We start from the raw sequence: 22,172 nt of genomic DNA, 5'->3' as shown, positions 1-22,172 counted from the left end.
GTGGCCAGCAGTCTGCCACTCTCTATTTGTCAATCTTGCCTTTGCTATTAACGCGTGAGATCCAAGTGTAGATATTGATACCCTAATGCGTTGCATGAATGCAAGACAGAAAATAAAAAATGGGACCCTTTTGTTTTATCAAATGCAGACTCTTTCCAGGAATATGTATTTATTCAGATACATAATCCCTTTAAGAATAAATGTGGAAGTCAAATATCCAAATGATCATTTACTAACTGAGAGTCTCAGACGACCTTTTCTTTTTTATTTTTCTTAAATCTAGTACCAGAGAATAACTTATGTCACTTGATGTATTATATTTAAGGGAAATTTACACACTTTTAGTTGTTGAAATATCGACAATTCAAACAATTACATGTCTCAGTCTCACACTAGATGAGATCAAAGTTCATGAAATCATTTTTATTCATTACAATAACATTTTTTTTTCCTTCAAAAGCTGTCCAACCAATATAATTGCATTACTTGGATGTTTTAGGATGACTTATATTAGGTAGGTGTGGACACATTAATCAAACTCTGGATATCTCTTTGAACTTTTCTTTCCTTGAAAGTGAAATATGATAGGTACTGATGAATGATGTTCCATTTTGTTTGTGTATCGTTTTCATGAAGCTATTTGTTGCAAAAAGAAGATAACATTTTCTTCTGTTCAAATGATTCAAAAATAAAATAAAATATTAAAACAAAAGATAGTACAAGAGAACATAGAGTAGTACTAAACAAGTAAACTACATACTGTAAAACTATAATTTTGTTCCTTTAAATGTCAATAATTGAAGATGGTAAATATTTATTGAAAGCGAATAAAATTACTATTGTACACATTCGGAGGGAGACAAACAAATACGTGAAGTTTTGGCAAAAAGAGCATCATGCATCAAAATTGGGATAGGATGTGATAGACATTCGACTCAAACTAGTTATTGAGTGAACTCATCGATCCAATTGATTGTAAGATAATTACTTGAATCTATACGTGTTAAAAAGTAAATTTGAATTTGGATTGTTTGTCAAAAATATTTGTCAAGTTGTTTTCCAAATATTTTTGGCAATATCTATGGCCAAACAGGTCCAAAAGTTCAATTCCAAGGTTACATTCAACTTTTCAAATTCTTAAGATTTATATAGTTCATAAACATATGTCATGTAACTTATAAAAGATATTGAAATTTTTATTTAGTTTTTCCAACACAATTAAAATAAAAAGAGGACTAATTGCAAATATAGGCACTGTTGAATTGATATTGGTTTAGACTTTAGAGCAACAATATTTACACTTTAAAGACATTTGAACTGATGTAGTTGAAAAAAATCAAATAAGGGAAAACAGCTATTGCCTAAGTCAAATAGGTTGATTTTATTGGTTAAATTTATGTATCTAAATAAGAAAATTCCTTAAGAAAAGTTCTTAACAACATGAAGGCTGATTTTTTCCCTTTAATTATCAGCTAAATATGTAAAGTATGTAGGGTTTTATTACCTCTTGAACTTAATCTTTTTTGTATTATTTATATTCCTAAATCATGTGGGTTTTATTATCTCCTGAATTTAATTATTTTCGTACTATATAAACCTCTGAATTATTTTGATTCAATTATTGTTGTTGTATAAATGCAATCTTTGCTGTTGTTTTAATACAGTTTTGGTGGATTTTTGGTCTTGTTTTGACTGTTTTTTGGTGTAATTTTTTTTAAAATGTAATTTTGGTGCAAATTTGATAAAAATGACATGAACAAGAACAACAATTTGCAAGTTTTATATACCAAATAAATGAAGGAAACATATGTAAAAATCAACTTTACAAGTACGTCAGCTTCATAAATAAAGGAAATCCGTGAAAAATTATTAAGAATAATCATATATCAAAATGAGTAATGCAACTTTATAAATATAAAAATCAGTGCAAAAAGTGCACTTAACTATACAATAACATCATCTTAATAAATACAATAAGTTAACCAAAACCCAATGCAATCTTAATAAATAAATTTAAATTTATATAATTTAGAAGTGCAACTGATAATTTTGCGATAATTCACATTTTCTGATGCCTCCTCCCTTTTAGAATCAATGAATTTTGGGTGGAGCAGTCAAATAAATTAAGTTTATTTAATTTCCATATCTAGGAGGTGCTCACGTTTGTTGAACCAGTAAATACGGAGTTTATGTCACATTGGGTGGAACATGAATGGAAATGTTTTTATTTTATAGATTCATACTTTAATAATTTTTAGGTGCACTGAAAATGAAGCAAAAATTGGTAGTAGTGAATTTAATATGTTGCCTTTGAGCAAGTGGGCTCCAAACAAACAACAAAACTTATCTCCATAAATTAATCATTAAAAACATAATGGCACCCCACAAACCTTCTCAATATAACGTCACAATAACACAAATTTATACTCCCTCCTTCATTAATTATTGAAAAAAGATTTTAAAATATCCTTAAACTATTTGAAATAAATAAAAAATGTCTTTTATTTATAGTTTGATTCAAAAATAAAATTTTGATCCAGAAATATTCTTATTATTATTTAATGGATAAAAAATGTCCCTATTATTACAAAATGGATCAAAAATGCCTTTTACGAATATATATATATCTTTTTTAAAAAAAAAATCGTATTCCTTATAAAAATATTACTTTTAAAGAACTTCATTCTTGTTTTCTTTCTATTTAAACCACTAAGTAATACAAATGTAGAAAATTATTTTATTCATGGTTATCTCATTTTATCAATTAAAAAAGAATAATTTCATGTACTCTAAGTTTTAATGGATAATATATGTCTCATATATATATATATAAGATCATAATAAATTCATCATTAATTTTTATTCAAATCACGATAAAAAATAGTTATAATAAAATAAGAAATATTTTTAATTTTTTTCTAATTGAAGTAGAATAAATATTTGCTAATAAAAGAAATATTATTAGGAAAAATATGTGTTCGAAAAGAAAATAAATAATATATTTATTTGAAAAAGGGCATTTTTGACCCATTAAATAATAATAAGGGCATTTTTGAACCAAAGTATTGACGGCAAGGGCATTTTTGGACCAAACTATAAACGGAGGGCATTTTTGTTTATTTCAAATAGTTTAAGGACATTTTTGATCATTTTGTCTTAATTATTTGGTTCGATTTTTTTACACTCCTCTTAATAAAAATAAGTACTAATTAGAATATTTTTAAAATTTTTCATTTATGTCTTGAAATATAAATTTTAGCTAATTGAGGTATTTCTAGTATTAAAAATAAAATGAAAAAACAATTAATTATATCTTGAATTTTATTAATAAGTTGATATAATTATTTTTAAAAATCACTAGATAATTTGAGAAGAAAGGAATATTAAATCATACTTCGTTTATTTCTATTTATTCATGTGGTTTTAACTTGACATAAAATTTAAGAAAATAATATTTTTGAACTTTTTGATATTAAATTAAAAATACGTAGAACGTATTAAAAATCCTCTTTAATCTTACAATATTAAATATTTCACATGAAAAACTAGAAATAAAAATTTTAAAAAATTAAAATTAAGACAAATAAATTAAAAGAGAACAAATATAAATAATCTTTTCTTTGTCCTTCTGTCTACTTTGAGGCCACCAAATCTTTTCATTTGAAAAAGCTTTGATTCACTCAAATATAGATTATTAGGATATTTGGATTAACTTATTTTTAAGCAGCTTATAAGTTGAACACTGTTTATAAGTTAAAAAAAAGAATAGGTGCAATCAACTTTTTTTTTGATTTATAAACTGCTTTAAAATAAATATTCAAATAAATCTAACTATTTATTAGAACTTATTTTAAGCACAAAATGACAACTAGCCAAACACAAAAAAAAGAAAAAAGAAGAAGCTTATAATCAGCTTAAGTTATAGCCGATCCAAACACCTGCGTATACAAAATTGTGTCTTTTTCTTTGCATTTTGAATCCTCCCTTTCCATTATCCAACGTTCCTAATTTGTTTCTTCTGTCTTCCTCTTTTTCTGTTGTACAGGATTTTGCCTTCCTTTCAAGCATTTGCTGTTAAAAAAAGATCTGATTTTTTCCCCTTCTTTCTGTACAAATCATTTTGTGTTTCAAGAATCTGATGCCCCAGAAATGGGATTTTTCTAAAAAGCTCAAATACCCATTCCTTTTAAGGCCCTGGATTTTCTCATTTTGTCTGGAAAGTTGACCGTTTGTGTTCTTACATCTATTTTCCCATACCCTTTTGATTAATCTTTGAAACTCCCACACACACACAAAAAATGTTTGGAACCCAAAATAGAAAAGATTTGGCCTTTGAATACCAATCTCAAATTCAGATTTTGAGGCCAAGTATTCATTCCAGAAGGGCAAATATAACTGTTAAATTCCAAGATCTATATGGGTTCACAGTTGAAGGCAATGTTGATGATGTAAATGTGTTGAATGAGGTTAGGGAGAAGGTTAGGGAACAGGGTAGGGTGTGGTGGGCATTAGAAGCTAGCAAAGGTGCAAATTGGTATTTGCAAACACAAGTTACATCAACCCTTAAAACTTCCCTTAAACTTTCTACTTTGGTGAATGCAATTACTCTCAAGAAACTAATTAGGAAAGGAATCCCACCTGTGTTGAGGCCTAAGGTGTGGTTTTCACTATCAGGTGCAGCTAAGAAGAAATCAACCGTTCCGGAAAGTTATTACCAAGATATGACCATGGCTGTTGAGGATAAGGTCACACCTGCAACCAAACAGATTGATCATGTGAGTTTCTTGGTCAAAACATTACCTTTGATCCCTTGTTGATATTAACGGGTCGTTTGGTTCACAGACTAAATTATCCCCTGGTTATAGTCCTCCGATTATAATCCTTGGACTAATAAAATAATCCCAAGTTTGATGGGATATCCAGGATTAAGCCTGGGATATCCCACCTAATTCCGTGTATGAAACGACCCCTTAGAGAATAAATTTGGTTTATCTCTTTGCATATGTTGTTATGCTATTTGATATTACCTTTTGAATAATGAAGGTTGTTGTTGTTTTAGCTGCTGTTGCTTTATGTTGAGACTTGATGTGTTGATAACATGTTGGATGCATTTGCGGGCAGTTTTCTTGTTAATATGTGTTCTATATGCGAACATTTTCATCTAGTTATAGAGTGAAATTCTAGTTTGTGAAGTATAACTAAGAGTAATTTAGGATGCCTTTTTTTTGGGCGAATAATATTGTTGGATGTTATACGTCTGCAATTTTTCTCTCTTCCAAATATTTCATTAAAATGCCAAGGTTTTATGACTTGTTCAAATACTTGATGTGTTGATAATCGTTTTAGGAGATGACTTGTGCAAGTACTTGATGTGTTGATAACCGTTTTAGGAGAAGACTGGTGTTACAGATTTCAAGGGTTGAGTGCTTTCCTCTGTTGTAATGTTGAAGGTTGGCTGGAAAAGGATCCTTTATAAGTCGAAGAGCATGTCCCATTTGCTATTTCTCTATTGGGCTAATATACTTGGCTCAAACTCGAATAGACATTTCCTATTGGTTAGGGGTTAAATGCAGATTGATGAAGTTAAAGTGCACACAGACTAGAAGCCATATCACCCATTGTATTTAAAGAGCGAGACTTTCTAGTTATTCATGGTAGAGCACCAGTTTGTATATAAAAAAGGGTCTTCATGATGTTTAATTTATTGTGAAATAAAGCTGAAAGAAACTCTTCTAGTTATGTGAGGAATGCTTATGTTGAGATGGAAGACAAGAAATAGGATTATATTCAGTAACTTGTTATCAAGCTTGAGGTGAAATGTAAAATTTGAGATACATTTTCTTTAAGGATTTGGTATTACCAAATTAGTGATCTGTATGTGTTTTTTACTCGCAGGACCTTCCACGAACTTTTCCTGGTCATCCCTGGTTGGACACTTCTGAGGGTCATGCTGCTCTTAGGCGAGTTCTCGTCGCCTATTCTTTCCGAGATTCTGATGTTGGCTATTGCCAGGTATATCCTTCTCGTCTTTAACAAAGATAGATTCTTTTATGATCTTTTCTCTTTCATATACAGAAGTCCGTGCATCCGTTATTTAGCTAGATTATGCATTTCTTTAGGGATACCATTCGATTCTCTCATGTTATCTTGCAATTGAAAGCTGTGTCCTTTTTTAGAGTTGAATAGGAGTAAGAAGGATATTTAACTAAGGCTAATAAGGAAGCAAAACTTGAGGATGGGCAATTCGAATAAGGATGAAATTTAAGTTGCTTTATCAATATAGCACAGTTCTTAGCTCTAAACTAGTCAATCAAAATTTCCGCTCAGCATATTAGAACCAGGTGCTCAACCAAATTAATTAAACATTTTCTTACATGTCAAAAGATCTTAGACATCACAAGGCCTTAAATGTGCCCACTTAGAGACAAAGAGGTTGGGAAGTGTAGAACAAGCGGTTTTTTTTTTTTGCTTCAATAGTAGTTGTTACATCACTAATTTAAATGAGCTGATTGTTTTACAGGGATTGAACTATGTTGCAGCATTATTGTTGCTCGTGCTGAAAACTGAAGAAGATGCTTTCTGGATGCTTGCTGTCCTTTTAGAGAATGTCCTGGTTAGTGATTGTTATACTAATAACTTGTCCGGATGCCATGTTGAACAAAGAGTGTTCAAGGACCTATTAACCAAAAAATGTCCAAGGTACTTGATCTTTTGCCTTTTGCAATTATTTTTTCCCACTGATGTTTTTGATTCACGTGGATATAGATTGTTTTCTGAAATTGATGAGGAAAATGCAGGTTAGCAGCTCATTTGGATTCTCTAGAATTTGATGTTTCTCTTGTTTGCACTGAGTGGTTTCTCTGCCTTTTCTCCAAAAGTTTGCCTTCTGAGGTGAAAAATTCTCTCTTGCTTTGTGTCTGAAACTCTGGATTGCTATAAAATAGATCATCCAAACCCATTTGGAAACACCTGCTAAATATTGGTTATTGTTTTGTAAGAGCTTGTTTGGATTAGTTGATAGTTAAATTTTAAGTGCTGAAAACTATTTTAAACGACGAAACTGATTTTATAAATAAGCAGTTACTTAGTGGAAAAGTGTGGAAATTGATAATAAGCAGTTGACGTGTTTGGTAAAAGGTGTTGATAAACTACTTTTCATTTAAAATGACAAAAATACCCTTAAGTTTTTTACAAAAAGATTACAAATTTAGAAGTATCTTATTGAATGAATATGAAGTTAGATGTTTTATTTTAGGAAAGATATTTTGAAAACTTAAAAATATATTAAGGATAAAATAGTAAAGCTTAAACTAAAAGTGCTTATAAGTTGAAAAGCCATAAGTTAGGGGTCACCAACTTATGGCTTTTGACTGATTTTAACTTATATGCACTTTTAGTGTTTACCAAATGTGTAAATAAGCTAAAAAGTGCTTATAAGCTTAAAAACCATAAGTTAGGGGTCACCAACTTATGACTTTTGACTGATTTTAACTTATATAAGCTATGTTGTTCAGACTCTTCAAAAATGTCGATGGGTGTGTGTCGGATCCTCCAATAATAGTGTATTTTTCAAGGATCTAACACGGGGGTGGCAACATTTTTGGAGAGTCTGAGCAACTTAGCTTATAAGCACTTTGAGTGTTTACCAAAAACATGTAAATAAGCTAAAAAGTGCTTATAAACTAGTTTGACTAGCTTATAAGCATAGCCAAACACCCTCTAAATTTGTGTGTACTAATTCATTTCAGACAACCTTGCGAGTCTGGGATGTCCTCTTCTTTGAAGGTGCTAAGGTTCTATTTCATGTAGCATTGGCAATTTTCAAGGTAATATTCCTTCAAATTCTGTGTCATGTATGTGTTTCTTCGATACTTCTCCTGACTCAGCAGAAGTGAATTTCAAATTTTAAATTAGTTCTGCAATTTTTAAATGACTGCAGATGAACGAAGAGAAGTTGCTGGTAGCACATCATGTCGGGGATGTAATTAGTATCATACAGAGAAGCACTCATCACCTTTTTGATCCTGATGAGTTGTTGACGGTAACATACTCTCACTAGACTATTATTTTTCTTATGCTCATGATCCCTCTAATTCATTTTTACCTAAATGTTGCATAAATGACTTTTTTATTCTGGAACTTCTTGTTCTGAATTAAGATGCTTAATCTTTAGGACAACATATTGCTGTGTCATAAACTCTACAGCGAATCATTTCTTTACCATTCGTTCGTTCAGGTTGCTTTTGATAAAGTTGGCTCTATGACAACGACTACTATATCTAAACAGAGGAAAAAGCAAGAACCGGCTGTAATGGCAGAGCTCGACCAGAGATCAAGACGACTAAATTCTGTATTTCCAGATGAAAAACTGTAGTTTTTACGAGGAAACCTAGTAATTGTAGCATATGTATAATGTATCCGTGTCAGGGCATGCTGCCCTTGCTAGGAGATCAACCTTTTGCTGTAAAGACTGCGGCTTGGAGAGAGAGTATGCTTGTTTATTAAGTTGTAGGTGTTACAGAAGTGTAAATGTAGTCTGAAAATATTGCTGTAATTTAGTTATCCTTTATTCTTTTCCCTCTGTTATCAAAATCCTGCGTAAGTCTCATTTTGTCGAGCCAACTTTATAGTAAAATGAAAGACCATGCTGGTATGGAAAACTCAGTCTTATTAAGTGGCTATAGCTTGTTCGGCTAAACTTCCGTGAAGTCAAAAGTACTTATTTTTGAAAGTAAGTTGTTTGGCCAAGTTTTTAGAAAAAGGAATGCTTTTAAAGAATAGCAACAATTATTTTTCAGAAGCTAAAAAAAAGTACTAGTTTTTCCGTGGAAGCAATTTTAGAAACGGTCAAGCACAAATTGCTTCTCTAATTGTTATTAAAGTTCTATTGTGCATATTTAGAAAGGTAGAAATATATTGCCTTTTAATGCACGACATTCTTGGAATCCTTATTTAGTTGTCACGAGTTTTCTAATGTTAGGCAAAACCCTCACATGACTAATCCAAATATCACACATAATTTTAGGCTCTCTGTATATTAGTAGTTCAATTAACTACACAACTTTTTATCTTATTGGTAATAAAATCAACATAATGAATTGTTATGTTGTATGAAGAAACAAGATGAGAGAGATAAAGAAATTGGACAAGTTTATTAAAATCAACATAATGGATTGTTATGTTGTATGAAGAAACAAGACGAGAGAGAGAAAGAAATTGACACCTTATGAACGAATCCGTAAAACCTAAGCCCATGATTAGGAAAAAGCAGGCCCAAGAAAGGCAAAGGGTGATAATGCCTCCAGATTTTGTCACTGTTTTCCTTGTCAATCCTTCAGTTCTGCAACACAAACTTCCTTCATTTTCTTCCATAGTAATCCACTCCTCAATCTTTGGAGCTAACGAATGTCTTCATGATTTCAAGCTAAACCCCTCAATTCAAATACCCAATTCACCCTAAAACTCCTTCACACATACCAAACAAACTTCTTTTCTCCCAATTCAATTCCCATGTCTGACCTCGATGACATTTTCTTAGATGCAGACGATTTCAAGTCATGTTTACCCTTAAAGAAAGTCCCATACGGAGACGTTTTCGAAGCTTCAAGAGCTGGAGACGTCGACCGTCTCAAATACCTTTTGGAGTCTGGTGTTAACGTTAATGCGAGGGACCAATGGGATTCAGTCGCCCTTTATTATGCTTGTCTTGCCGGTCATCTTGATGCTGCCCGAATGTTACTGGAGAGTGCTGCTATATGTTCTGAGCATACTTTTGATGGTGATCGTTGCCATTACGCTGCCCTTAATCTTAAGGTTAGGAAGCTCCTTAAGGCCTTTGAAGCTCGGCCTCCTCCGCTTGGACCTTTGCAAGGTGCTTTAAGAGATACTTTCTTGGCTTGTTGGGCTAATAGGAAATTTTTCGAACAATCTGAAGGTCAAGTGCCTATTTCGGGTATGTTTGTGCATATTGAGCTTTGAAAACTTTGTCTTTGATTATTGGTATCTGGATGAAGTGTTTCCATTTTACCATAATACTAATTGATATGCCTCAATACTGAATAATTTGGGATGATGTATTTTCGTTTTTTTGGTGTACAAGAAGTAGAAGAATGCATAGAGATATTATAGGTTCTGGAGGAAGGGAAAATGATCTAACTTTAATATTGGAGTATGGAGTATTAGACTTCTATGTGAACTAACCATGGCATCTAGGTGAAGAACTTCAACACCCTATGTAGGACTTAGAGAGTTCGTTTTGTTGGGAAACAAGTTATCCCGGGATTGGGGATGAGAATAACACTACAATCCCGGGATAAGTTATCCAATTTTATCCCAACCAAACATGGGACAAACTCCTCCTCAAATTAATTCCGGGATTAGTTATCCATTATCCCTCGCACCAAACGATCCCTTAATTTCTTAACAATCCTATTAGTCAACTTACGACCATACTAATATGGAAATTACATGCCTCGTCCTTGGAGCAAGACTCTTTTGTTAGCTTATTAAGAAATTGAATCTTTCTTCTTAAGGAGTGTGTGGTATTATTAAAAACATTGGAGTTCTCAATGTGAATATAAAATACCCTGGCACTTAAATTCTCTAAATTGCTTGAGTTGTCTTTGCACCAGCTTCTTCGTTCTTTTAAAAAATATCCAGTTTTATACATGATAGAAGCAGACTTTGGCACATAAGTGCACGAATGAGTTGGAATTACAAAAGAAGGGAAAAAAGTTACAGTTAAAAGAGAGAGGTGATGATTAACAAGTGGGACATCAAAATAATCATCTAGAAACAGCACAAAAGCAAATATGTTCAGAAGGTGCACAATCTTTTTGAACCCTATAATCTAAAGGCAGTACATTTTGCAAACCCATCAAAATTGCATGACTTGTCGGAAATGTTCACTCTACATAGCTCCTTGACTTTCATAGCTTCTTTTATGCTTGTCTTTTGCCAAATAATGCTATGCTGCAACAATCCATATTTTTGGTATTGCTTATTTAGTTCTCATTTTTTATACCGCATACCAAGCTGCAATTTACCCTTGTAATGTGAGCATATTCAACTAATCTTGAGCAGTCTAATAATGTAGAAAGAACTTTCCCGGTTTTTCCCTTCACCCACTTGTAATAAATTTATGTGTAGAAAGCTACTTATTAATCCTTTTTTCGTAATTTCTGTTTCATACTTTCCTTTTTAGTATTTTTTTCAAAAAGAATGTCATACATTATCATTTCGAAATAGTTTAACTTAAACTTTCAGTTTTACCTTGAATGAGATGATTTACAGCCACGTAAATGTCTGTCTTGTTTTAGGCCACAAGTTCAAAAGTCTTTCTTTCTTAAGCTCCCTTCCTAGTCAAACACCACATAAAATTGGAACGGAGGGAGTACTTTAAAAAAAGAAAGTCTACTTACAATGCTGAGAAGCCACAATTTATAGGAATTCAACATTGAATTCGGGATCCTTGCTACTCAGGAACCGCAGAACATGAGAAGAAGTACCTGACTTCCTGAAGTAACATAAATACAAAAATAAATAGAGTCTTTTAGTATGACTGCTTGACTAGCTATTGCACCATGAATAGTGTAACAATCTTAAATCTCCTCATGTGTTGATGGGATCTATGCTTTAGTTTTCCACTTTTTACTGTTCCATACACAGAACCTGATGAATCACCCTTTTTGTGAATGAATTCCTCTCTCACTATAGGCCTGGTGAAGCCTTTTGCGTTGTGTGATTGTGTAGCTGGATAGACTGTATTTAATAGAACTATCAGCGACAGTGAAGTCACGACTTTTTTTAATGATATTTTAATCTGATTCCGTCATTTTTGATGTTCTGTTAGTCGGATTCCTTTAGATTTGGAGACTCTGATTGTACTAGTACTTTGGTTCTTTAGCTGTATGCGTATATCACACTCATTGATTCTTTGTCCAGATTGTCTTCATGCACTCAAAAATGACATGGTGGTCTGGGATAATTAATAGGTAATTCAGAAAATGGAGGATTCAGCCCCAGTGACTTTCCTCCGGATGTTGTATTCTACGTGCAGGGTAGGCCTATTGAGGCTCACAGAGTAATCTTGACTGCACGGTCGCCTTTCTTCGAAAAGAAATTTCAGACTGAGTGGAAGGATAGAAAGGAAGTTCGATTCTCTAGGGAAAAGCTATCTTATATTGCTCTTTATAGCCTCATCCACTTCTTTTATTCCGACAGGCTTGATATAGCAGTCGATGACATGGAAGATCTTGTCAGAATTTGCAAAGTTTGCAAATGTCAGTCACTACAAAAAGTCCTTGAGAAAGAGTTGATTCATCAAAAATATGCCGAGTACAAAGCACTAAGGGACGTAGATAACTCCCAAAAACGGTTCATCTTGCAGGGAATTTCTCTCCCAGAAGAAGACCGTCTTCCAAATGCTTTGCATAAAATCCTTCAAATTGCTCTTGTGAATTCCAACAGAGATCAGAACTTAAATCTCGATGTTGATGGTCTTATATGTCTTGTCAGTTCAATGCAGATTAGTGAGTTTGAAGATGATCTTGCAGATGTTTGTGTTAGAGTTGATAAGAAGATCTTTCGTTGCCATCAAGTGGTCTTAGCATCAAGGTCTGAATATTTTAAAGCGAGGTTGTCACGCATGAAGCATTTTCTGGAAGGGAGAGATTGTTTACCTGATAATGCACTTCCATGCATTGAAGAACATGATTTGACCGTTGGAGCTTTTAAGAAAATGATAGAGTATATGTAAGTCATCTATTTCTCATTTCTTTTTTGTTTTTCTTTGAAAAGGAAATACAGAAATAAACAATAAGAACTAGACTTCCTTTACTGCTTTTAACACCCTCACCCACCCCCCAAAAAAACAAAATTGGAGTTACTCTGCTGTATTTCAGTATGTGTATGTTGCATCATCAACAACATTTACATGATTGTACCTTTAATTGATAACCAGTATGACTCAGGCAGCCCTCCTTAACAAACTCACTTTGGTGTGACCCAAATGACATATGACTTGGCTTTCAGCTGTGCTTATTTCAGGTGTCTCATCTTCCAACCTCTTGCTAACAAAATCATGTTTTGTTAAACAGGTATACTGATGGGTTGAGGGACATTGACCCTGATCAAGTATGTTGTTTGAATTTCTAGTTGTAGAATAGCTGCCATAATTATGTCTCTCCTTTCTCTGCTGCATTGATTGCTCAGATAGTTTAATTTATGATGCATGTAATCTCTTTTACCAGGCTGAAGAAATGTTTGATGCCGCTTCAAGGTACCTGTTGTTTCCCCTTAAACGGGTTGTAGCAGATGCACTGCTGCCACATTTGGAAATGGTTTCTCCTGCTGAGTTGTGCCATTGGCTGGTATTGTCAGACATGTATGTGCTATCTGTCTTCTTTAGTCATATTCCTTCTTTATAAATATATGCATAAAAAGTATTCACATTCCTTTGCAAGTGTATACCAACGTCTACTCTAGGAATTTTTTTGATCTCTTTGGTTATGTATTATCACCATCTTCTAATCCGTCTTTTTGGATGTTTAAACTTTAAAGCTAAAACTCATGTGTGTAAGTTTGATTTGGTGTCTATAGTCGTTGATCATCTCTTACTATCTATCTGGAAGTGCAAGAGTTAAGAAGTGTAATATGTGTTAAGACCTATGAACAACACTATTGCAACTGCTCCCAAATTTGATTCTGATCCGCTAACTTCCTTAACTTTGCCTTAGTGGACAACTAAAAACTCCAACTTTGAGGAAGCACGTCTAGACAGCTCAACTCATCTCTGTTGTGTTAGTTGATACTCCAACTTACAAAATGATCATCTAGACATCCCCAAAATATATGTGCCACACGAGTGTCTAGTGTCCACTAACACAGTGCGGATGAGTTGAGGGTGTCTAGAGGTGCATTTTCAAAGTTGGACTGTTTAGTTGCCCGTTGAAGTGCTAGTTGAAGCCAAGTTAAGATTTATATCTAATTATCTATCTAGTATGCCAAAAAAATAATAATCTACCCCACTACTCAACAACAACAACAACAACCCAGTGAAATCCCACAACGTGGGGTCTGGGGAGGGTAAAGTGTACACAGACCTTACTCCTACCAAGGTAAGATGGCTGTTTCCGAGAGACCCTCGGCTCAATAGAAATAAATTTGATTCTGATCCTCTAACTTCCTTATCAAGAAAAAATGACAAGTTAAAAACTCTCTGACATCCTTAGCTTCTTTATTACAATGTATGATTCAAGAGCACATACATGATCTAGCCATCTAGGTGTTAGAAGGCTTGTGTTCTGAGCACTAGCATGTTTGGTCCTGCTTAATGTATCACACTCTAAATGCATATTTCCAGTAATCTTCTGAAAGTATGAGGTTATCTTGATTCAGCAGGAAATGCACCAAACACATTCAGGAAGCTTTAGCCTGATGGTGACATGCCATATGATCAATTTGATTCAAGCCTATCATGGACTTGGTTAACAAAAGGAAATTTATCCAGTGTCATTTGATGTGACATCTTGGACAAGGCTTAGTATTAATGTCTGTCATACAAAGAGGAAGTAGCTAAGGTGTTGCTTCTCCAGTCAATGTAGATGCTTTTATTAAATGAACTATACGAACACTAAAAGTTAATGCTCCACAATTCGAAGACCGTGTCTAAGTTATTTCCATTGTATTTTTGCTTAATTAATCTAAGTTCTTTGGTTTTCACTTTTAGGTATGGTGTTGTTAAGATTCGGGAGTATTGCCTAGACGCAATGGCATGCAACTTTGAGACATTCGCGGATACTCAAGAGTTTAGGGCAATGCTTTTGACCCTCCCACCACCATCTGGCGATTCCTCACTTCGTACTACTGCCCCAAGTGCTCCAGGAGCTGAGATGAGCAGCATAGCTGAAGGAAACGTTTTGGACGATCTGCGAGAGAAATGGCTTGAAGCTGAAGCTGCCGAACTTGATGAGAGAGATGAGAGTGCATTACTTTTTGACAAGCGCCTTGAGATGCTCATGCAAATTGCAGAACGAGAAAAAACTAATGGGCTTGAATGTAATGCAAGTAGTGAACAAGAACTTGTATGAGTTACATTTCTTTTATTTTTTGAATCTTATAAATGTGTTGTTTGTTCATGTAGCAAAGGGAATCCCACAGAGGAAAATAAAAATAATCTTATATGTGAAGTTCTTGTTACACTTTTCGCAATTGGAAGTGTCTCTTTTCTTTTTCTTTGCATTTCTTTTAATTTACTGGCTTGGTCTTTTGACTGTATCTATCATTTACAAAAAGAACAATGTAAATATAACTAGTAGGATACTGCTTCAAGAAATGGTGAGGCAAAGTATCCTGCAATTTCTGAGTCAAATCCACTGAATGGCTTTTAAAAACCCCAATGGTTAGATTGACATTCAAATCTCATAATCAGTTTCATGAAGAAAACAAGATTACTGTCTATTTGAAATCCCTGGTAATCTGTAAAGTCCAGGGAGCCTAAAGATTCTTTAAAAATATACAAGTCACTTTTTTCTTGCCTTGTACCAACCACCCTAACCACTTTGTGGTGATAAAGAATAGTGACTAACGAATTTATAGGTAATTAACATATTAGATTGACCAACTATATGAGATTTGTCCTCTTGAAAACAAATGCTGAGGACTCTCCACCAATTCATCAGTGACTATGCGAACGATATTATCTATACTTATTTTCATGGATATCTGTGTCCTCTTGCCGCTCCTTTTCTCTGACTTAGGAAGAAGCATTCTCATCATCAGTGGGGGCAGCCGGAGATTCATCAGAAGCAGCATTGTCTTCTTCAGGGATGGTCTCTGGAGTATCAGCTTTATGTTGCAAGCTCCAATACATGATGCTTGCTGTGAGAGTAAGGATCATCTTCTGGTTTACCTGTTTGGCAAAGTCAGTTTAGGAGTCGAGGAAAAGAGTTGATTCTTTGGAAGCTAAGATTTCATAGATAAGAAATTGTTAGGATGCAAACATCATGAAGTTTTATGGTCAATGGTCATGAACAAAGAAATTGCTACTAGCTATGAAGCAAAGAGACATTTTGGTGCTGTTACATGAAGCCAAACACTAATGGTACAGCTATGTTTTCATGGTGTTCATTGGACGTTTTTTCTGAATGGATCTGCGCTGTAGCATGCAATATAACTTTGCACGATATGGCATGTCTAAATATATAACCATCTAGGATGGTGTACAAAATGCGGGCACAAAAAAGCAGTTTGTTATCTGATATGTTACCTCTATTATATCCTCTGGCAATAAGAAGATGGAGCATCCAAGTTTCCGTGCAACACTGATTGTGTAAGTTGCATTAAGCTTCTTATCCTCATCTGCAGTTGCATCCAGAATCATCAATATTTTTCATGAAACCCAAAGAAATAAGTCGTCATTCAGATTAATTGTTGGGAACAGGGTACCGAATCTTTGATTGATTTCTCAATCGTCAGTCAATTACTAGTTATTATCTCAGAAAGTCGCCTTTATTCTTGATTCCAAGTTGCTTCAACAAAGAAAATGACTTTCCAAGATAATAACTAATAGTTGAGTGACCATCTGAGTAATCTGAATCTTCTCTATTTACATATAAATGATTCCTTATGTTTTGTGTGTACCTGTTTCCCCCTTTGTTACAACGCTCCAATTCACGACCCTTGGCTCCACTGCACTAAGAAGTTCTAGGAAGAACATCCCATTTGATAGACTTTTGTCCTAACAGAACAAAACAAAGAACTCAGATACCGTGAAACAGAAACCGTTATATCAAAGGTTGAAGTTTTTTTTAAATCACCTTAAAGCTTTCTATTTGAGATTTTCTGCCTGCACTCTTCACTTTTCTGTTTGCCCAATTTAGGATGTCAGCATCTGTTATTTCCTTTCCTTGGGCATGGAACCTCAAGTTTTTCAACAGTTGCAGCATTGTGAACCTCATTAGCTGCCACAGAAAAGCTGAGAAAAGAAAATGAATCTTTTACTTCTCTAACAATAGAACAGTTAATAACGCCTAAATCATTTCTAAAGTCACATCGCCAAATGTTTGCGATATCCATTATATTCACTATAAAGAATCGACTTTGCACATTAACAACGTAAAGCTCTTTAGAATTTTGGCATGAATATGAAGAAATCATGCCAAAATGGAGGTTCAGAAGAGAGTATCACTACCTAATATGAGCTTCTTGTTTCCTTGTACGATATCATTTCCAGCTACATTCACAAGGGAGAAATTTAGTTCTTTCCCGATCCTTATGACTTGGTTGCAATTCTCAACTTTTCTAAAAGGCATCTTAATAGGGGGTTTTGTTGCTTGCTTCCAGTTGACTGATCCTGGTGCAATTTTATCGAGTACCTCGAGGAGCACCCACCTGTATGTTAAGAGGATTACCATTAAATCACATTTATAATGTCTAAATAATATTGAACAATGAAGCAATGCACTCACCCAGTCCGGACACTGTCAAATAGATTATTTACATAGGTATCAGTTCCAAGGCTGTTAATCCACAACCGGAAGCATCTTTCTTCTCGAGATGTTTGAGCATCATCCTCCATCATCTCAGCAAAAGATATTTTCTTGGTGTCCACTGACAATCCATTCCTAGATTATGAAAAAAGAATTCTTTAATGGATGGAAAAGTACACAATTGTGAACTTCACTTATCGTAAGCATCAACTTCTTAATAGATTATCTTACTATTCATTCAAAATCATTACTTGAATAGTAAATGAGGGTTCATACAATCAATTAGTTAATCTTTTACCAAATGATATCAAATCAGTTATAAGTGGAAGCATCGACTGCTGAATGGAGGCAGCTTATACGTTAATTCCTAGCATTTTTGTCACAGTATCTCTCAATCGAAGACTAAGATTACTGAAGAATGCTAATCTTAACAAAAACTAAGCTTAGGTTGAGAGTTGGCTTAATTCAGCTCACCTTTCATCCAGAGGATTTTTGGTCTATAATATTTGCTATGAAAGCAGATTATAACTTAAGGACCAAAGTAGATAATTGGTCTGTGGGAAAGAACTTGTTAATCTGACCTGTGTTGGAATATTTGTGCAACAAACGCAAGATTTAAGTTTGGAGAGCCCTCAACAATATCCTGTGGGGTAACATATCTTTTGCAATCGAGTTTCTCTGCCTGCTCAATAATCAAATTTGCTCTTTCAGTTGGATCTTTAGTATCTAGTGTGCTGGTTGTACCATGTTCAGGTGCAAGAGCATTGAGCAAATGAGCATAGGCCTCTCCGTCCTGCCACGAACAGAGAACAAACATCAGAAATAGAGTTGGAGAATTCTACTTTCACAGACGAACTAATGTGCAGACTAATTAAATTTCCTTCTTCATATGTCTAGTTCCTCTCAAACTAGAATCAAGAGGGGATGATAGACAGAGAGAGAGGGACAAGTTTATCAAATCTTATTTCACCTGAGCTTCATTGAACTCCAAATTAAGAAAAAAAAACAGATATACATAATTGAGAAAATGAATCAATATAATAGGTCGTAAAAGCAGTATGAATTAAGAAAGGAAATCAGTAGTTTTCTAGACCTCAATCAGAAAGAAGACAAGCAAATTTTGAGTTTCATGTGTTATGAAAAATTTAAGTTGATAATCCTTAACAAGACACAAAAGCTAACCGTTAAGCTAAGAAAGAATATAATGACATTATTTGATGGCTATACACTGTCTTTGCAAAGTTAAGCAAAATGCTTGTGTAGTAGTAGCAACTCTAAATTCTTAGTAACTTATTAGGAGTGTGTCGCAGATTTAACAGCTATACACGGATGATTATATTACAGAGTAGTCAATGTGTAATGAAGCAGAAAATGCTAAGAGAAGAAGCTAACTCTAGTCCAATTGTCTTGTTCAGTATTTCTCAAAGAAGCACATATGAGAAAGAGAGACCGTAACAATGCATATTGAATGAGTTAAACAGATGACAGAACTCAGGGTTACTTTTTAGCAAAATAAACACAGATACATCCAACTGTGCAAGTGTAAACTTTATCTCTAGAAAACAGTAAACGTCCTTCGAAATATAATGCTACCAATTTCTAAAAAGGTAACTTTCTATTGAACTTGTAAAACTTTTTCACCTTTAAATCAGACGAAAAATTATTGACTTGCTTCTTATAGCCTGCCTTCTTTAGATGGAAGTTCATCCATTTCAATAAAACCTTTTCTGGAGCTAAACCTAAGAGCTCCTCCACATCCTGCAAATTTTACTACCATTATTTTATCTATCAAGGTGCATTAGAACTTCTAATAGCATTACTCCGCATTAGAACCAAAACAGGAAAAACCAATCAACTATTAGCAAACCTTGCTGTCCTCCACGAGTTCCACAAGTTGCGGAGTTTTCTTCAAATTGAGATCAGCTAATAGTTGTATCTGTTTTTTTCCCAAAACAAGAACGTCAGAAATAATAGTTGTATCTGTTTTTTTCCCAAGACCAGCTGCACGACGAACATATGGAACAAGTGTAGTAGTCGAAAAATACCTTGATAATTTGAGAAATCAGCCCAACAACCAGATGAGGCTAAGAGAATAAAAACATAGGAAACTTCAGCAGCTATAATACTGATAATTAAGCAGTACATATGTAGGAGATATTACATACTCTTGCTTCGACTAAATCCTGTGTGCCAATATTGACGACTGTGCAACCAATTGCTTTTGCAGAATTGAGGCAAAGAGTGTGGTTCTCATTCCTTTCCCACGGATTAACATCCTTTTTCGTATTGATAGCACGCTCATCTATAGTACCAGGGACGGCAACATTGATAAGCTTACTGCATTACATGGTTTAGTTAATGAATCAATAAACATGCAAGTGATCAAATGATTAAGTGAAACAAGAATCTCCTAGGTATAATCATTGTATTCATACTTATTACTCCTCCTGTTTCAATTTGTTTGTCTTACTTTACATTTTAGTCTGTATCGAAAAAGAATGTATTTTTCCTTTTTTTTGGCAACTTTTTAATTCCAACTTTCCACATGACATGTTTAAGACCACAAGATTAAAGGATATGTTGGTACATTCCACATATCTTTAGTTTAAGACCACAAGATTCAAAAGTTTTCCTTTATTTCTTAAACTCTATGTCCAGTCGAGCTAAGACATTTAAATTGAGATGGAGGGAGTAACACTTACCACAGAACAACACCACCTTTCACGAGTTCAAAGAGAGCGTTGCCAGATGGATCTATAGGAAGAAAATCCTTCAAAAACTTGTCCTCTCTGAGAAAGCTATTGATGTGTGCAACATATGATGCCTTTTCAGATTCACTAATATTGTGACGAATTGTGGTTGTTCTGGCCTTGAGGAAAGAGGACGACGTTTTTAATTTTGCATTACCCAATTTAGTAGTTGCTCGTCCTTGTAGATCTAGATATAACTAGCCAGCCAAAAAAAACCACACTTTAGTTGACATAGGGAACTTATGAGACGACAACAGCAACAACAAATACGCTGTATAGTCCCACAAGTGGGGTCTGGGGATGGTAGAGTTTACGTAGACTTTACCCTACCTTGGCAGGTAGAGAGGCTCTAGACAAAACTTATGAGACATACAAAAGAAATAAAGATAAGAAAATAACAGGATAACCAAGTAAAGTTATGAGAGAATTTCAGCTTAAGGCAGGTTGATAAGCTCATTGGTTTCACTCATCACAGCTATAATGATATGACAGAGATGAAAGCCAAACATGTTGTTCATTCCTTTTGAATCCCAAATATATATACATATATTGGCAGAAAACTAAGAGAGTGAGTAAATAAACAGAAACACAACAAAATTGTCTGGCACTCACCCGAAGAAAGGATTCGAAATCAATTTCTTCAGTGACATCAGGAGCTGACTCGTTTAATATGTGGCTAATGTCATCTGCAGAGAGAATATCCTTCAATGCCTTAAGTTTGCACATTACGGGTGGTAGATCGCCCAGTCTGACCTTCCCAGATCCACTCCCTGCTGAAACAAACTGTAACCAAATTTCAGCTCAACAACAAGAACAAATTTTTCCAGGATAAAATAAAAATTAACAACTTGTTTGGATGCTTGTTGTTACACATTGTATTGTATCATACTGTTACATTACATACAATGTTCGTTTTGATTGTTACTTAAAAGCTTATTGTATTGTATTGTTAAATCCATTGTTATATAACGACAAGTTTGATGTAGCGTCATTACCATTTTTTTCTTCTCATCGTGCTCTTACTTATTATTTAAAATATTCCTATTTCACCCTCTCTTGTTTTGATAACTGTGGTGTCCAAACCAGCTTGCGCATGCACCTCGATTAATTCCACCACATACCTGACACCTTTCACCATCAACAACATATACTAGGTACATATGGGAAGAAATCTTTCTCCCTTTATACACCTTCTTTTTATAATAAATTCACCCCGTAACTTACTTTTTCTTTATAATTATAAGTTATTTCGATCATATTGCTAGTATGTGGCATTACAAAACGACGAACAACGATACGATCAATCCAAATAATGTCTTTATTCATCGAAACAATACAATACATTATGAAACAATACGTAACAACCATCCAAACAAGCTAGAAAAAAAAAGAGAATATTAGACATACATTGGAATGAAGACCACGAAGCTCGACTTGGGTGAATTGGCTATGAAGCCATTGATCAGAAACAACAACACCAACAAAACCAGACATTCTCCTTAAAATTGCAAATCAATTCACAAAATCAATGCCCGGTTATTTTTTGAAAAAAATATATATGAATTAATTGAGATTGAAGAAGCATAGAAATTTGCAGAGAAATAAATACAGTTTTTGTAGTGTGATAATAACATGATCTTTATTTAGTTAGAACATTTGTGGGCATTGGTAAATAAAGTAAATGATGTGCATGTTTAGGGAAAGAAAATTGACAAATCTTGGTTCTCAGTAGCCATTTCCTGCTTTACCAGGAAAATCAAACGAGAAAAATTCGTTTTACCTATCGGACCCGCGAAATATAAGGGACTAGACTATACAAATAAAAACTTTTTTCTTTCCATCTTTATTGATATTGGATAAACGGCTGATGAATGGATTAAAAATTTATAATTAATAGCTCATCGATGCGGGGTGGGTAACTTAATTTTCTTAC

General features: G+C 34.1%; 3 protein-coding genes across 3 annotated transcripts; 2 read left to right on the top strand and 1 right to left on the bottom strand.

The window, feature by feature from the left end:
• The first annotated feature begins 3,949 nt into the window (after positions 1 to 3,949).
• LOC129893245 (uncharacterized) lies at positions 3,950 to 8,577 on the top strand. Its single transcript, XM_055968756.1, has 7 exons — positions 3,950 to 4,775; positions 5,896 to 6,012; positions 6,521 to 6,699; positions 6,798 to 6,891; positions 7,749 to 7,826; positions 7,940 to 8,041; positions 8,237 to 8,577. The coding sequence occupies exons 1-7, from the start codon at positions 4,299 to 4,301 to the stop codon at positions 8,372 to 8,374; spliced, it is 1,185 nt and encodes a 394-aa protein (XP_055824731.1). The 5' UTR covers positions 3,950 to 4,298; the 3' UTR covers positions 8,375 to 8,577.
• A 503-nt stretch (positions 8,578 to 9,080) lies between these two features.
• Positions 9,081 to 15,188, top strand: LOC129892289 (BTB/POZ domain-containing protein At2g04740). The gene is made up of 5 exons (XM_055967855.1): positions 9,081 to 9,952; positions 11,994 to 12,753; positions 13,098 to 13,134; positions 13,251 to 13,384; positions 14,729 to 15,188. Exons 1-5 carry the CDS (start codon positions 9,511 to 9,513, stop codon positions 15,087 to 15,089), a joined length of 1,734 nt encoding a protein of 577 aa, XP_055823830.1. The 5' UTR covers positions 9,081 to 9,510; the 3' UTR covers positions 15,090 to 15,188.
• Positions 15,189 to 15,384: 196 nt separating this feature from the next.
• LOC129892049 (fimbrin-5-like) lies at positions 15,385 to 21,115 on the bottom strand. The gene is made up of 13 exons (XM_055967584.1): positions 20,852 to 21,115; positions 20,192 to 20,436; positions 19,655 to 19,826; positions 19,535 to 19,573; positions 19,357 to 19,425; positions 19,131 to 19,247; positions 18,071 to 18,282; positions 17,469 to 17,624; positions 17,192 to 17,391; positions 16,818 to 16,975; positions 16,642 to 16,738; positions 16,268 to 16,359; positions 15,385 to 15,910 (listed from the first exon to the last, which is right to left on the bottom strand). Exons 1-13 carry the CDS (start codon positions 20,963 to 20,965, stop codon positions 15,755 to 15,757), a joined length of 1,827 nt encoding a protein of 608 aa, XP_055823559.1. The 5' UTR covers positions 20,966 to 21,115; the 3' UTR covers positions 15,385 to 15,754.
• Between the last annotated feature and the right edge of the window lie 1,057 nt (positions 21,116 to 22,172).

This window comes from Solanum dulcamara, chromosome 6 (genome assembly GCF_947179165.1).
Source record: "Solanum dulcamara chromosome 6, daSolDulc1.2, whole genome shotgun sequence".
Classification (NCBI taxonomy): Eukaryota; Viridiplantae; Streptophyta; class Magnoliopsida; order Solanales; family Solanaceae; genus Solanum; species Solanum dulcamara.
Note: the sequence above shows the minus strand (reverse complement) of the source record. Positions and strands in the feature narration are given on the sequence as shown.